The sequence below is a fragment of the Styela clava genome, chromosome 2, assembly GCF_964204865.1.
Source record: "Styela clava chromosome 2, kaStyClav1.hap1.2, whole genome shotgun sequence".
Classification (NCBI taxonomy): Eukaryota; Metazoa; Chordata; class Ascidiacea; order Stolidobranchia; family Styelidae; genus Styela; species Styela clava.
Window position 1 is genome coordinate 14100911 of NC_135251.1, and position 18137 is coordinate 14119047.

At 35.6% G+C, this 18137-nt stretch overlaps 3 protein-coding genes across 3 annotated transcripts; all 3 read right to left on the reverse strand.

The window, feature by feature from the left end:
• Window positions 1–52: 52 nt before the first annotated feature.
• LOC144419881 (lipopolysaccharide-induced tumor necrosis factor-alpha factor homolog) lies at window positions 53–2953 on the reverse strand. Its single transcript, XM_078110040.1, has 2 exons — window positions 2817–2953; window positions 53–2078 (listed from the first exon to the last, which is right to left on the reverse strand). The coding sequence occupies exon 2, from the start codon at window positions 2002–2004 to the stop codon at window positions 1624–1626; it is 381 nt and encodes a 126-aa protein (XP_077966166.1). The 5' UTR covers window positions 2005–2078; window positions 2817–2953; the 3' UTR covers window positions 53–1623.
• A 237-nt stretch (window positions 2954–3190) lies between these two features.
• LOC120335468 (lipopolysaccharide-induced tumor necrosis factor-alpha factor homolog) lies at window positions 3191–5717 on the reverse strand. The gene is made up of 2 exons (XM_039402970.2): window positions 5576–5717; window positions 3191–4837 (listed from the first exon to the last, which is right to left on the reverse strand). The coding sequence occupies exon 2, from the start codon at window positions 4761–4763 to the stop codon at window positions 4383–4385; it is 381 nt and encodes a 126-aa protein (XP_039258904.2). The 5' UTR covers window positions 4764–4837; window positions 5576–5717; the 3' UTR covers window positions 3191–4382.
• Window positions 5718–7494: 1777 nt separating this feature from the next.
• Window positions 7495–17594, reverse strand: LOC120336155 (protein SPMIP7-like). The gene is made up of 10 exons (XM_039403765.2): window positions 17156–17594; window positions 15945–16111; window positions 15333–15486; window positions 14618–14790; window positions 14101–14245; window positions 11868–11935; window positions 11317–11358; window positions 9318–9425; window positions 8443–8550; window positions 7495–8021 (listed from the first exon to the last, which is right to left on the reverse strand). Exons 1-10 carry the CDS (start codon window positions 17324–17326, stop codon window positions 7901–7903), a joined length of 1257 nt encoding a protein of 418 aa, XP_039259699.2. The 5' UTR covers window positions 17327–17594; the 3' UTR covers window positions 7495–7900.
• Between the last annotated feature and the right edge of the window lie 543 nt (window positions 17595–18137).

Sequence of the window (18137 nt, forward strand, 5' to 3'; positions counted from 1 at the left end):
ATATACCCTCAGTTCGAACAGACCGAAACCATCCTGTCAAATGACAAAACCCCTGCTCGTATGCCTTCTTGTTTTCGTATAAAATATCAAAGCGCCCATTCAGTATCACGAGAATGAGGGATAAACAAAGGGGATACAACACAAAGCGTCGGACAATAAACTCCTAGGGACAAGAATCTGGTGTAGAGTATTATGAAGAATTTTGTGAATAGGCCTAATTTGGAGCATGAAAATAACTAATTGATACAGCGGTACTCGCTCACTTTATATTGATATCAAAATGAACATCAGAAACATTACGGCATGGAGCCGCATATCAGCAAAGAGCTGTATGATCATTAACCATTAGCTGCAATTCCTGATACATTGACATAGTGAGCGCTGCCTTTCTTTCCTATTTGTCGGAACAGAGAAAATAGTATAATATACCACCAGAGGATACTACTGCAAATAGGAATATCACATGCCACCGACATTTCTGCCAAAATCCAAGTTTTTAAACCCACAATACTTGGCAACCTATACACTATGTAGGGACTTTCTATCAAAGTGTTGAAAATTTGGGCATTGCTCGCAGAACCTCAACCAGATTTGCAAGATTGAAAATTATTTTGGTTGAACAGAAAACATACGTAATTCCATAATACATTTCCTTACTCTAACCCCGATTGATATAAAGATATCATTCGAGATGACTTAATTATAAATATATTTCAGTGCTACTTATGGAGGATAAGAATTGGTTTTAACTGGAGCCCAACATAAAAAAGTAATTACTTCTTGAATGGAACATAAAAAGTTCATTGGACTGTAAGAAAAACGTGCAAAGCAATACAAAATGATAGTAAAATGAAGGTATCGCAATATCATTTTTTCTTCGAACTAAGAGCAATTTGGTGAGATAAAAAATATTTATAAAAAAATATATACAGATGCAACTTTTTTCTAGAACAATAGATTCCGAGCAGATTGTCCACTTCATTGTTTGAGGCCACTTCAAGTTGTAATGAAATATTCTGAATAACAAACAAAACTTCATACCCGACCAAACAAACTATTTAAATTCTTGTCATTGCAATTACCATTATTACATAGCAGTTCAAATGTGTACTCAAATATGTCGCACTGCTGTAATATGAAGCAGCACTTACATAGAATGAGTGAAAAAATAATAGTCACCATGTAATAAAATGGCATTTACCTTGAAACATTTGAAAAATGGTATTTAAAATTATGAATACTCAATAGTTTAAAAATAGAATTGCTTCTCAGTAAAAATGAGTGCATTAAAAGAAGGAAACATAAAATTCACAGGGTTGATGGTATATCTGAAAAAGTCGTGAATTAATACTAATGTGATGGATGCATACTCGTTTGTTATCCAATGATTGTTATCTGGTCATTACTTTAGCTCATTTTTGGCCTGTGGAATTAAATACAAATTGAAGCAGAATTTGCAAAAACTGACATTGAATTATCATAGGAAGTTGATAATAGTTAGGCGGAAGGTATTTGGCACGTATAGTGTGGTAGAGTAACACAATAATAATTCTAAAGGTATTTAGTAAAAAGGCAAAGTGAAGATTTTCTACCACATATCTTAAATCTTTTATAAATAACTCATTATAGACCCCTGTTGTAGATACCATTCACTTTTCCGCAGTTGGGACAAGTGTGAACAACATTTTTCATGTCGTTGATGAGACAAGGAATCCAAGCAAATATTCCACATCCAATCAAGCAGATAAATCCTGCAGCAAACCAAGTGATCAACCCAACTTCGTATCTCACGTTTGTTACAATGTAATTTCTGCAGTACATGCATTGACACTGTACAGGACTCGCAGTATTGAAGTTGGAAATCACAAGCATAGGTTGCTGGGTGACAACAACTGCACCCCCTGAAATTGGTTCCGAATACTGAGTGTTGAATTCATAACTGGGTGGAGGTGGGGGAGCTGGATGGACCTTTGCGTCGTATACTGGAGGACCGTCACTTGCCATTTTCCCCTCAAATTATCACTTTAATACATAACAACCGTAGTGAATCGGTTTGCAAAGTCTACGGATTAACTTTTCTGAAACACAATAAAAAGTGATAGATAACATGTATACATGACATGCTCGGTCATACTGGTATGTAACCATTCTGGTACGGTATGAAAGAATATTTAATGGGGTTTTTCATGACATTTTTTCCGTTAAAATATAACGGAAAACACTATTAGTTATTTTCGGAGTCGACAGATTAAAAAAAGTTTTTTTAGACATTGTAAAACGAAAAACAAGACACATATTGTGGTAAATTGCCTCTAGAAACTTTACCATAGTCACTGATTTTGAACATACAGTGAATTATATGCACCTGATATACCTTTTTAGACATTCTAAAACTATCGAAGAGGCTACACGCAACTTTTACCCTGGTTATTATTATATATAAGATAATCAATGTAATGCATATTCAATCATATTTTATTGTACTAAAATAAATTGTAGTCTTCGATACCTTACCTAAGACACAGAGATTTTTCTAATGTTGATAGCTTGAATATAATCGGAGTGGCAGCGTTGTGGTAGAGTAAGTGTTGCAAGAACAGATCAAGATACGAATAAAAACTAGATATATATAATCGGGCAGTTTTCCACGTTTTCTTACGGCTGAGGATTGCTGTGATATTATATAGTAAAGCTCGTATTTTGACGTAAGTCGGCACACCGCAGGTTACATTGGACGCAATTAAATTAATAAAGCAAGACATTTTAAATAGTCTTGTATTGGTCGGGAATCCTTCGCACAATTGAAAAATCCTTACCCGATAAAAAATTCGGCTCTTTAGCGAGTGGTGTAATCGCGACGAGTGTTTCAAAAGCCGTTCCGTGGAGATTTAGAGACGATAAATATGTATTTCCGAACCCCCTTTGAAAATCCTGTCTGCGGCCTGATTATGATTATATACAGCTAATTAATGTAAAAATGTCAAGCAATCTATTAATTGTACCAAAATAAATTTCACACTTTGAGATTTTACCGTAGATCTTGGGATTTGTCTAACAGAGATATATATATCTTCAAAATAATCACATGTGGCAGTCAATATTATCAAAATTTGGTATAATCAGGCATTCTACCACTCTTTCTGAAACCCTGCAGTATTTGTCGGAACAGAGAAAATAGTATAATATACCACCAGAGGATACTACTGCAAATAGGAATATCACATGCCACCGACATTTCTGCCAAAATCCAAGTTTTTAAACCCACAATACTTGGCAACCTATACACTATGTAGGGACTTTCTATCAAAGTGTTGAAAATTTGGGCATTGCTCGCAGAACCTCAACCAGATTTGCAAGATTGAAAATTATTTTGGTTGAACAGAAAACATACGTAATTCCATAATACATTTCCTTACTCTAACCCCGATTGATATAAAGATATCATTCGAGATGACTTAATTATAAATATATTTCAGTGCTACTTATGGAGGATAAGAATTGGTTTTAACTGGAGCCCAACATAAAAAAGTAATTACTTCTTGAATGGAACATAAAAAGTTCATTGGACTGTAAGAAAAACGTGCAAAGCAATACAAAATGATAGTAAAATGAAGGTATCGTAATATCATTTTTTCTTCGAACTAAGAGCAATTTGGTGAGATAAAAAATATTTATAAAAAAATATATACAGATGCAACTTTTTTCTAGAACAATAGATTCCGAGCAGATTGTCCACTTCATTGTTTGAGGCCACTTCAAGTTGTAATGAAATATTCTGAATAACAAACAAAACTTCATACCCGACCAAACAAACTATTTAAATTCTTGTCATTGCAATTACCATTATTACATAGCAGTTCAAATGTGTACTCAAATATGTCGCACTGCTGTAATATGAAGCAGCACTTACATAGAATGAGTGAAAAAATAATAGTCACCATGTAATAAAATGGCATTTACCTTGAAACATTTGAAAAATGGTATTTAAAATTATGAATACTCAATAGTTTAAAAATAGAATTGCTTCTCAGTAAAAATGAGTGCATTAAAAGAAGGAAACATAAAATTCACAGGGTTGATGGTATATCTGAAAAAGTCGTGAATTAATACTAATGTGATGGATGCATACTCGTTTGTTATCCAATGATTGTTATCTGGTCATTACTTTAGCTCATTTTTGGCCTGTGGAATTAAATACAAATTGAAGCAGAATTTGCAAAAACTGACATTGAATTATCATAGGAAGTTGATAATAGTTAGGCGGAAGGTATTTGGCACGTATAGTGTGGTAGAGTAACACAATAATAATTCTAAAGGTATTTAGTAAAAAGGCAAAGTGAAGATTTTCTACCACATATCTTAAATCTTTTATAAATAACTCATTATAGACCCCTGTTGTAGATACCATTCACTTTTCCGCAGTTGGGACAAGTGTGAACAACATTTTTCATGTCGTTGATGAGACAAGGAATCCAAGCAAATATTCCACATCCAATCAAGCAGATAAATCCTGCAGCAAACCAAGTGATCAACCCAACTTCGTATCTCACGTTTGTTACAATGTAATTTCTGCAGTACATGCATTGACACTGTACAGGACTCGCAGTATTGAAGTTGGAAATCACAAGCATAGGTTGCTGGGTGACAACAACTGCACCCCCTGAAATTGGTTCCGAATACTGAGTGTTGAATTCATAACTGGGTGGAGGTGGGGGAGCTGGATGGACCTTTGCGTCGTATACTGGAGGACCGTCACTTGCCATTTTCCCCTCAAATTATCACTTTAATACATAACAACCGTAGTGAATCGGTTTGCAAAGTCTACGGATTAACTTTTCTGAAACACAATAAAAAGTGATAGATAACATGTATACATGACATGCTCGGTCATACTGGTATGTAACCATTCTGGTACGGTATGAAAGAATATTTAATGGGGTTTTTCATGACATTTTTTCCGTTAAAATATAACGGAAAACACTATTAGTTATTTTCGGAGTCGACAGATTAAAAAAAGTTTTTTTAGACATTGTAAAACGAAAAACAAGACACATATTGTGGTAAATTGCCTCTAGAAACTTTACCATAGTCACTGATTTTGAACATACAGTGAATTATATGCACCTGATATACCTTTTTAGACATTCTAAAACTATCGAAGAGGCTACACGCAACTTTTACCCTGGTTATTATTATATATAAGATAATCAATGTAATGCATATTCAATCATATTTTATTGTACTAAAATAAATTGTAGTCTTCGATACCTTACCTAAGACACAGAGATTTTTCTAATGTTGATAGCTTGAATATAATCGGAGTGGCAGCGTTGTGGTAGAGTAAGTGTTGCAAGAACAGATCAAGATACGAATAAAAACTAGATATATATAATCGGGCAGTTTTCCACGTTTTCTTACGGCTGAGGATTGCTGTGATATTATATAGTAAAGCTCGTATTTTGACGTAAGTCGGCACACCGCAGGTTACATTGGACGCAATTAAATTAATAAAGCAAGACATTTTAAATAGTCTTGTATTGGTCGGGAATCCTTCGCACAATTGAAAAATCCTTACCCGATAAAAAATTCGGCTCTTTAGCGAGTGGTGTAATCGCGACGAGTGTTTCAAAAGCCGTTCCGTGGAGATTTAGAGACGATAAATATGTATTTCCGAACCCCCTTTGAAAATCCTGTCTGCGGCCTGATTATGATTATATACAGCTAATTAATGTAAAAATGTCAAGCAATCTATTAATTGTACCAAAATAAATTTCACACTTTGAGATTTTACCGTAGATCTTGGGATTTGTCTAACAGAGATATATATATCTTCAAAATAATCACATGTGGCAGTCAATATTATCAAAATTTGGTATAATCAGGCATTCTACCACTCTTTCTGAAACCCTGCAGTATTTTTGAGCAGTTATGCTTTCATTTTGTCGTCAGTCGACGCAAACGTAAAATACCATGATCACAATTAAATTAATATGATAAGACTCTCAAAATGCTTGCATCGGGGTGGGTTGAATATTTTTACACAGCAGAAAAATCATTATCCGTTAAAATGTTCAATTCTTTTCACGAGTGGTGTGATTGCGGCGGTTGTTTCAAAATAATATGTTACATGGAAATTTCCGAATTCGGATTTTGACCTCACCATTCTCTTTGAAAATCATGGCTATGCCACTGAAAGTATGTAGTGAAACGTAAGTCAAATAGAACCTTCCTCTATGATATTTTTTCACCGGAATAATATATATGCAAAATTCAAGTTAATCGCGCCTAAAATAAGCATTCTGCCAGCCTTCGAATACGGAAATTACATAGGAATCCATTCCCCAAGAGTTATCTGATTTTTACGATGTAGCCTAAACATATTTTAATTAAGATCTTTCATTGGCTTGATCATTGAACTGAAGTTACAAACTATTACTATTAAATATTTCACGTCGTGCACCAAAACATTACATTTTCACAAAGTATGGCTGCCCCTTCCATCCATTAATTCCTATGCGTTCGCCGACAAAAAAAGTGTCGGACCAGAAGCTCAGCCGAGCGTTTACTATCTGCAGCGTGACAATGGTCCTTTTGACTCATTGTTAAAGGTGTCGATGGTGCGACAACCTGCTTCGCGAATTTGTTGCGTTGATGCAGTGCGGAAATATTATGCGTTAACGCAACAACGCACGTTTACTTAAACAATTAAAGAATAACGCAGTGGTGTGAACAGATGTGAAACAGCCCATAATCTTTTATTAAATTAGGCTTGCGGTGCTGTAGGCTATTTTATTATTCTTTCTTCCTTGTACATAAAAAAAATCGGTATTCGAATTCTTTTGTATCGTTCCTTTCTATTTTCCGAACTAAAACCGATATTTAGACATATAACATTCGCATAACCCTCGATGGCAATATGGTCAATGAAGACAGTCAATATGGTTTTGAATGTAGGCCCATGTAGTAAAATCGGAAAAATGTAAAGTTGAAAAAAATCACGGGTAAGCGGTCTCGGTCTTTGGAGGCGTATCTATTTACTGTGGGCCATACGGGTTCTGCTTGTCAACAGGACGCTTATGCTTTTTCGAAGACTGCAATGGAGCCGTCTAGCTGTGTGTGCTGGCAATTACAACTCTACCTTATGTAGTCTTCCAATTGTAGAATGCGTTGAGGCTTTTGAGAATTCCTATGTAGACAAAGGTCCAAAACATATGCGGCAAGAATTTTAAGCTGAACAGATTGAGATTCATGCACCTAATCACAAGTGATCATATTGCCAATGGTGTGTTCTTGGGCATATAGGCTACAATATTTGATACCTGAACGATTTCTAAAAATAAACTGAAATACCGCTTGTCATCCTAATTTGCTAACAGAGAGACTGAAACAGGTATTCGGCCCTGTTCTCTCTATTTCATTTAGCATGTGTAGCCGGTCACAAACTTGAAAACTTAGGCCTTCAAGTACGCAATTCCAACTGAACAAAAGAAGAAATATGCACAAAAGAATTTTAGTAAAATATAAATCTTCACACACAGTATAGCAAACGTACTCGCAAACAAGTTTAAATAACAAGAACATAAAATAATAAGGATCGTCATTTTAGTGAATTTTTTAAAGATCCTAATATATTGTAGTGATAATGGCACAAATGGAGTTATAAATTTCATGTGGCACTTGGATATGCTTCTTTCCATACAAAGTTAGAATACATGGCTTTCAACATAGGATACTTGTACAAATTTCAATGGATAGTAAGTAATATGTGTTAGAATTTCAATATTGCTGAACATGATTTAAAAAGTCGAACTCAAATTTGGCACAAAAATTATAAAATATTAACAAAAATATCCTTGAAAATGGGATTTGTTTAAACTGGTCTGACATATGAATGAAAACTCTATGCAACGGAAATGTCATCAATAGTATTGAAAGGATTCTTCGGTGGAACGGTCGTCACCATTCTAGACATTGGAGCTCTTTTCGCCCATGGTGATGTGTTCGGTGGTGTTGGCATTGGCCTGAAAAGCAAATATAGAATTATTCTTCTGTTTATACCTTTGTGCTGTTTGATATCAATCCTACAGGCAAGGAGTGCATTTCCTCGTGTGTTGAATAACTAAACAAGGTTCTTCCAATTCAGATTTTTGACAAACTAGGTATTAAGAAAATTAGGCCTACTGTAACAAAAAAAGATGGTTTTCGAATTTATGTTAGAAAATAAAGCATAAGATAGAATACTCCCCTAATTCTTGCCTATTTAACTAACAACTTCAACTACAGATTGACAACTCCAAATTAAAATTATTAACTCTGTTTATAGAAATTGAATTAGAGATATTTTCTGAACTGGAGAAATAAACGACTATTAAAACTTAAAAACACTCTTTTCTATTGATTCCTGCTTATCAAGTTATTATAGTTATTTATCTTGCTACTTACCGATGAACGTATGCCGTAGACGGTGGCTCAGGAGCTGGGAATTGACTACGTGCAGGATGGATACCAACCCAATGAGTAGATCCAGCATATCCAGGGATATTTGGTCGCCTGAACAATAAGTTAAAGTTAACTTTTATTTGGTTCAAGTTGATCAATTTAGCCATTGAAATATGATCATACAATGGGGACCAAGATTCACGTAGTAGAAGATGTAAATAATGGTGTTAAAATTCAAAACTGCTGTTTTTTCTCTATCAAATTTACCATTTTTAATTAAGTAGTAAAAGAACGGTTGGTGCATAGTGACGCTCACTTCTGATTATCCTGCGTGGGTTCACAGGTTCGAATCCTGTGCGGGATAATTATGTGCGAGAGGATTGCTGGACTTTTTCGCTGTCGTAGGGTGGTTCACGTAAGCGATTGTCGGTTACGGCTTCCTCCACCATCAAGTCCATCCGAAACAAATGACTGGCTGACAACTTCCATGCCGACATGGACCGGTAACAGGACGAGAGGCTGTGGTTTGCCATTTAATTAAGCCATCTTATTCACTTTCCTCTCCCCGGGATAAGTGGGTGAATCCTAATGCAGGCGTGTGGGGGGATTCCTCATTGTTGCATAACCACTGGTTGACATAAATCTCTCAACCATCCAAGTCCATGCATCTGTAGCAAAATATGATAAATTTCATCAAACTACCGGTAAGTTGAATTTGGCACAGACTTTCTGAAGATTAAAACATCTCGACAGGTAAAATAAATTGCGAAGCAAAATACAACCTAATTGTACTTCTTTCATTATTAAGTGTTCATGGATGCCAAGATTTCAAGAATCTCTTTCATCACCTTACTAAACTAAAACTGAATTTTACTAACTTTGCAGTTTCCGTATACCATGGAAGAGGAGTTCGCAATCTTGTGAAAGGATTGTACTCTGCTTCAGGATTGTCTTTGTCTTCAAAATTATCTGCTCCTACACTTCCTCTGTATAGAAATATTATTCGGAAAGTAATTCATAAGAGTCTATTTTCCAAATATGTAAATTGTGTGATATCCCTTTTTTTGATTCGTAATTATTTTTATAACATGGCCACTGAAATTTTCCTCCATAAACTTATTCTTTATTGACTTCCCGATCACTTATCTGATTTCCTGACATTACAGACCTGATTTGTTTAGGGCAGTGGTTCCCAAACTGCGGGTCGCGACCCCAGGTGGGGTCGCCTGATTTGTGCTAAACATGCACACACGAGTGACCAGGATTTGAACGTTGGAAAGTGAAATTTGTGCCGATCGGCAGGAACCGTTTCAGCAATAACTCGACCATTTATTGTCCAAACGGCGCCATAATTTCTCGGTAAAACATACATGTGATACATAACCTTTCCAGCTGGTCGGCAGGTACCGGTATCAGTAAATGAAATTGAGTAACAGCGTAACGAGCGCCAATAATGTTTTCCTTTTTGTAACTTTTTTGATCGTGTTACATCAGAATTAGTAGTTGATCTTATTTTTTTCGTTTCATTTGTGAATAACTGCAGGCTAAACCCGTGTCCCACCCGCTGGTACGCGAATCGGAATTTTTTATCAGGCTGCGAGAAATTAAGTAGATTGTTATTTTGTACCAGTGTAACCGCTTGGTTAAACAAAGCGAAGTTGCTTTATTTGGCGATTGGCCTCTAACTAGGTGTTTGACAAGTATGGTATTGATTGTCAGGCGGTGTCTTGGCCGAGTATTCACACTGTGGTTTTCGATCAGTCGCGAAAGCGCCATGTTGATTCGCGCGCGTTTCTGAAATATGCGAGTAGGCTACGTGTTTTTGTCCACATCGCCTCCACTTAAAAGTGACAATATTCGTATTGCAATATTACGTAGGTATTTAGAAGTCTCATACATAATTTCGGAGCGTTCGGAGCTGTCAAACACAAAACCACAACAAGTTCTAGCATGAAAGGCACTTAAGATGTGATTCCGTACACGTTTTTTCCTATTCTACTTTCATGCTCTGTTTTACTTTCGAATTGATAATGGAGGAATCGGTAACATGTTACCATTGAACTAAAAACAAAAATACACTGTTGGAATAAACCAAATGAGATTTTAAATTCATGTAGATTTGGAAGCAATCTTACTATTTCCGAAGTATCGTATGCTCCCCAATAATCTCCCACATTTTATCAAGTCCGTATATGTTTAACTAAGGAACCGTTATAATTCTGATCAAAGATATTTTTACTCTGTGGTTTTCAAACAATGCCATCATATTTTATCAAATCTTCTGAGGTTTTTCCGGCACATTGCTTGACTCGTTCATAAATTTTTTGTTCCAATGTTCACCGTCAACGTCCACTTACAGTGGATATACAGGCACATTGTTTCCATTGATATTTAAACTTATATACTAAATTTTAAAGTTGCTGAATGTTTCTAGTTGTGGGGTCGCGAGTATCTCTAAGCTTCGATTTTATAAAAATTGGGGTCGCGAAAAAAAAACTTCGGGAACCACTGGTTTAGGGTATTGTGTCAACCACTATCCACTAGATTCTCTATCGCATGTATAACCAATCTATAGTACTTAATCACTTAATGTATCAATGTTGCTGCTTACCCTACTATCATTACTTTATCCATTTAGTTAAGGATGCAAGACATTGCTTTGAGCAAGATTTATGAAAGTAAATGTGAGAAAATCAATCACTAACAGCAACATTTGAAACAATAATTCAGCAATTCTCTAAATTAATTTAAACTGAGGAATAATATCCCTCATCTTTCTGGGCTTGTATAAATGATAATAAATATTTGTCTATCAGAGAATAGAAAAGCTGAAAGCTTCTTGATGCTGACAATAAAAATTATGTTGGTGTCACTCACCCATAATTTGGTATGTGACCACTTTGTCTATAATGACTTGTGCTGCAAAATAAAGCATTAGATAATGAAAAAAACTATTTTTAAAATTCCTACCATTCAAGAGAATATTTTTGTAAGAATATGTTACAATATTCCTAAAAAAATTGGTACTCCCGAAGTATGGGAACCAAGATGGCGGACACCGGAACGTAGCGTGTGTATCAAGTTAAGGTTAGGCCATAATTTTATTTCAATTTTCCTTATTTTAATTCTATTAGGAGTTCTGAGACTAGCCAAGTGACTCCCATAGTATTTGTACCTGAAATTATGGCCTAACCAACCTGGTACACATACTACATTGCGGTATCCGCCATCTTGGTTCACATACTTTGGGAGTACCAAAAAATCTGCAACAAATGGCAAAACTCATTAATTTTTGCCCATTCCATAAAATTATAGGAAAATTAATTCTGGTCTAAGTCATTTGAATTAGAGTTCTATATAGCGGAAACACAATACATCAATAATTCGTTTTTAGTTACTTAATTGAGATAAATATAAAATGTACATACTAATCAACGTCTTTTGATCTCAAATATCCATTTCTTGCTTGAAACCAATCCCAAGATCTTCCTAATCTCTGTGAATATATATAGTACAAAATTACAACAAAATACAAGTACAACCATGTATTCCCTATCAAAAGTTTCCAAGAGAAGATTCTATGATGTCATATGATTTTATCATTATATCAGGTCATATTATGTGCACGTACTGGGCTAGTGGTGAGAGCGAATGTTGACATTTTGAAAAAAAAATATTTGATAAAATCACAAAATAATAGATTTTTTAAACAGATATTTTTTCAATCAACACGTTAAGCCATATTAACCAAAGTGTTTCAATGAAGAGTTGGAGGAGTTCAAAATCAAAATATATGCTTTTCCTCATATTATCGAAACAGCTTCTTCAAGCTTCATTCTTTTGAGTTGAGGTCCGCATTAGGCAGATACTGCTGAACTATATTTGCCCATGGGTTAGAAATTTCGGGTCAAAACACTGGTCACTCATTTCAATGTCAGACCCAGGTTTTATCCAAGATGTAATTTATTGTATATACCAATATATTGGTATTGTATATATTGAGTTTCCCAAACTTTTTGGACTGCAGTGCAGACCCCCATTTGTGAATTTTTGTTTTGATGGAACACCATCCCAAGCCTCACACCATCCCAAGCCTCACACTTGTAGGTCGATGCAAAAGGCAATAAAATTTTACCATACTTGCCTTTTTCTGACAGCAATGGATATCCGCAACGCTCAACCAAAAAATGCAATGAATTTTTTATTCATTTTTCATGTCGCTGCTGACCCCCTGTGCAGTTATCACGAATCCCAGTTTGAGAAACCGTGGTATATACCATGCTTAATTAGGAAAACACACAGATCTGTTTGTGACATGTCTGCCATATTCAATTTCGTTATTTATCTATCAACAACATTACAGTATCTCTGCTATATATTGGACTCATACATCTTCTTATATACAACTTTACTTATACAAGTAAAAGAGTGTCACCTTATAAATCTTTGTCATGTACAGTACAATAAACTGAAATTTGATTCTGTTTACGCAACAACTGATGCTTTCCCTCCGAAATGGAAGTCTTGTATTCTCCAATCTAAATTTGTTATCTCTTGCTAGAATATAATGAAAAGCTTTAATCTTCCTTAATATTTATTTTGCTCACTACCTGATTCGCTAATTGTAGATCATAGGTCATGGGTGAGTTTAGAAATTAGGAACTAACTTGACTTAATTCCAGTAATAAATTCTGCAAAAGAAATTGGATTCCCTCGCAGTGCTTCTGTCAAATAGTATGACCTTTAACCTGACTCAGAATTGACACAAATCTGTCTAACTCGGAAGTCGCAAATCTCTGACTCACAGCTTCATACTTTATAAACAGGTGGATTTAACTATGCCATAATTTGATAGACTTTGACTAAAATTTGATATTGATGACTTACCGGTGGTCCCGATAATGTCACTTACATATATGCGAGAAAACTACATACTTGATAAATACCATATGACAAGTACCGGTAATAATAATTGAAAGTTTTCCACATTGACTATGCAGACCTAATGGTACAATAAGCATCGAAAGCTATTAAAATTCATGAATATACTATGAATTACATAAAATAAAAACAGAATTTCATAGCTTAGGTATGCTTTCCATATTGACATTATAGTATATGACTAGAAGTGGCCGCAGTGGCCTAATGATGACATTGCAAGTTAAAATCTAGGGTCTACCACAGCACTCAAGATGTAATGAATTGGTTGGGCAATGCCAACCCGAAACTATAGTACCTAACAGTGGTCGCTTGTGCATAGCCTTGTTAGGAGCAAAAGGATATAAAAATGTTGGGTACTCCTGAAGTATGCGTATCAAGATGGCGGACACCGGAACGTAGTATGTGTACCGGGTTAGGGTTACACCATAATTTTAATCCAATTTTCTATATTTTAGTCCTATTATGAGTTCGGGACTAGCCAAGTGACTCCCGTAGCATTTGTACCTAAAATTATGGCCTAACCTTAACCTGGTACACATACTACGTTCCGGTGTCCCCCATCTTGGTACGCATACTTCAGGAGCGCCAAATGTTGTATATGCAATGTGTATGGAATATTTTCATATCACTAAACTGGTGAGATAAATTTGCAGGTCTGAAGATTCAAATAACAACCTTATGGAAAGTAAATTTGTGGGGCGTAACACTATACAAACTCACCTGGCATTGTTCTGATGTTGGTCGATATCTTTTCATCCAATCTGTAAATCTCTGTGATATTGGATCTGCCATCTTTTCCATTGTACTTGGTCTTGGTTTAATTTTTGGGGGTAGTTTACTGTCCCAATTTACATAATCAAATGAGCTAGTAATAAAATTAGAAAATGTTAAAAAATTATTAAATAAATATACTAGACATATAAATGCAGATCGTGTAGCAAAGTTATAATGCATTTTACAGAATACTAGAAAATACCATAAAATATTACACTAGAAATACTTACTTTATACATGGTCTGCTAATGAAGGTTTTTTCATATTTAGAAAAGAAAATAGGAAAGACATGCAAATAGTAGATGAATGAAGGAAACAAAAATGAATCGTCGCTTTTCAGTCACATACCGAGCTTTTGTTTATTCACTATTTATATATGTATGCAGAAATTGTGTTTTCTTGGTCTGACAAATAAAATAAACTCTCTCTCCCATCAAAGACTCATTACAGGTCTTTTGCATACCTTTGTGTTCCACTTGTAAACATATATTTTTTTGCAGCTTTATCTCTCCAACTTTCATCAGAAAAATTGAAAGTTCCAACAGCTAGGTTTGAATGTTCTTTGCTAGGTTTAGGTATTGCTTTTTCATCAGTTGTCCAACCCCCACATTCAGCTCTTAATTTTATGTCCGTCACCTGAATATAACATGAATTTATCAATATGCTTTTTTAAAATGCACGTATGGTCAATGCAATGTTCTAAGACCTCTCAATGAGAGAAAATCAGACAACAATCGCAGGTTATACCTGATATATGAAAGATATCAGATATTTGTCACACTTGATTTCACCGAAAAACTGTAATACAATATAAATTAAAACACATCAGTTAAAGATCGATGAAATAATTATGAAATTTTGAAATCAAATGAGATGAATTTTGTTCTACTATCAAGCAATTTCATTCATATATACAGATAATTCTCGGTGCATTAAACAGAATGATGACATCCTATATGAAAATGATAAAAAACCTGACCATTTTTTCAGAGCAGCGGGTGAAGGTGTCAAACCCACTGGCACTCATGTATAGGACGCGGTGAAGCCTCTTTATTAATATTACTTCTTTAGTCAAGTCGGTGAATAGGCAACAGAAAATGATGTAGTTATATAAATGAATGCTTGATATATTCTTGGATTAGCAAGTACTACTGCTTTAAAAAAAAAATAAGTCATACTTTTCTTGCACTCCATAAACCTTCTCTATCTTGAGGAGTCATTTCATCATATAGTGGATCACTCGGTGGTGTTTGGGGTCTTGCACTATCTGGAGGTTTAGTTGATGGAGTGCCATGCTGAATTTTGTCACTGGATTGGGCCATTGATGGTATACTATCAAAAAAAATAATGACACTAACTTTGGGTATCGATTTGTGAAAATCAACATGATTTTTTATTTTTCCTTAGAATAATTTGACCAGAAGAATTCTGAATAATCTATTCTATTTGATGTCATCTTCATTCCTGCTACAGCATCCGTGCATTATACACATAGGGATCTACTTCAAGAAAGGCAAAGAGGAAGAAAAGGGTTTCACGCAATCCCAACTGATAATTAAGTTTGAATGAGTTGTCTAAAAGCATGACCACACGGAGGTAAAATCTTGACATCAAAATGTTTGGCAAAAGCTTATTGTTTTCCACTTTTGCATTTGTAACACTGTAAAAACTGTGCATGGAATGTAACTTTTTACGTCACACCTAAATCGCCCGCAAAATTTTTGGCCCGACCCTGCTCCGGTGATTCAATACTTTATTGAGTTTGTATGACTACTAAGCTATGTACTTACTTTTTGACATTTGTTTCTAAATCTTTATCAGCTCCTGCACTTATAAATCCTGACGCAGGGTCAATGATCGGATGATTATCTCGATGCGGAGCAAGTGAATAACCGTAGTGTGGTGCAACTGCATGTTTATTCCATTTTATAAATGCAGGACTGTCTTTGTATCGTGCCTAGAAATTTAAATCAATAACGCATTATAACTCAGATGCTTATGATAACATGTTTTATTAAAAAAAGATAGGATTTACATATTCATCCTGGGGGAAAGAGGAAAGCCGATAAGACGACTTAACCATATGGTGAACCACGGCCTTTCGTCCGGTTACCATTCCATGTCGTATATGGGATTAGTTAGTTATTTGTTTTTCGGAAGCATGGACTTGATGGTGGAGGAAGCCGTAACCGACCAGCGAATATGTGAACCACCCTACAGCGGCGAGAAGTCCAGCAATCCTCTTGCACATTACTATCCCCGCATGGGATTCGAACCTGCGAACCCACACAGAGTAATCAGAGGTGTGGTGGCAAGCGTATTCCTAACTCTTAGCACAATTGAAATTTAAAATTAAACATTGGTTAAATAGTTTGAATCAATAGAATAGAACCTAAGCACTGAAAATGAATATTTACGTAAAGAAATATAAAGTACTTAATATTTTGTTTTTTATTCTACCATCTATTACCAAATGTGAGCGACTGTTGAATCCATATAAAATTTAATACTTTACGACATATGATATAAATGACTTCATGAAATAGACACTATATAGATTGAAATTTTATATAGCATATATTCCAAGGCAGCAAACAGTTTTGTGTGCTAATGAAACTTGGTTGGATTGAGTTTAAAACAAATTAACTAAATATAAATTTCGATTATTTCTACGTTGCCACCGCACCTCTAATTACTCTGCGTGGGTTTCGCAGGTTCAAATCCCATGCAGGGATGGTTATGTGCGAGAGGATTGCTGGACTCCTCGCCGTTGTTGGGTGGTTCACGTAACCGCTGGTCGGTTACGGATTCCTCCACCACCAAGTCCATGCTTCTAAAAACAAACAATATAACTAATCCCATCCCCGACTTGGAATGGTAACTGGACGAGAGGCCGTGGTTCGCCATATGGATAAGCCGTCTTATCGTCTTTCCTCTCCCCCGGGATAAATATGTAAATCCTATCCTATCCTAAATCTACAGAGGTGAGGTATGGACCCACCTGAAAGCTGGGAAAATCGTAATGTCCTCCTGGACCTTTGATACTTGGAAACTTAGTATGCCTCAGTGCTCGGTGATATTCAATTAATTCCATAAAATTGCCTTGAGCATTATTGTCTGATCTGAGAATCGTATGCATTGATGGTCGTGGATGAAGTGCGGTTTCAGCCATGGTTTTGGCTTTTTCGATCACTACAGCTACAAAACGGGGCCGAAATTACTCTTTGTGAGTATCTGTTATAGTCCACTTCAATAAAAATTTCAAGGAAGAAACATCAGAACTGTACTTAATTTGAATAAAGGACGGCACTGCAGCATGAAAGTCCACTGAACGCAGGATTGTTAGAACGCGTTGTGTGTCCAGGGCAACGAGGTCAGCGATTCGCTTGAGCGGAGACAGGGTCATATTATAACGTGTGTTTGTTCTTCAAAAATCTTATACCGTATTTCCCGGCGAATAAGTCTAACCGGTAATTAAGACGAGGCCCGTTTTTAAGCCTGAAAAATGGGTTTTTGCATAAAACCTGCCAATAAGTCGGGGTAGTAAAAACGCATCAACATCGGGATCTCAAATTACCATGCAATTCCTTTTTAAGCGGTCGCCGCGTTTAGGCATTGGTTAAAAATAGCCTATAATGACGTTTTCTTGTAGTGTAATATTCAATACATAATAACTACGAAAATTCAAACTATCTAATTGTGTTCAACTCGCGATTGCGTCCACCATAAAATAATATTATCTGATACATAAGGCGACACCAAAAAAATGAAAATTATCATACTCGCTTGATAAGACGACCCCCCCCCCCCAAAAAAAAAAAAAATCAGGCCAAAAATTTGGGCCTAGAAAAGCGACTTATTAGAATATAAGGTTAGTTAGCCAGTTTTTTGTTTGTTTCAGAAGCATGGACTTGATGGTGGGCACGTTGGCACACGACACATGAATTATCATTGCCAAAAAACTAGGGGTATTAGGGGAAAAC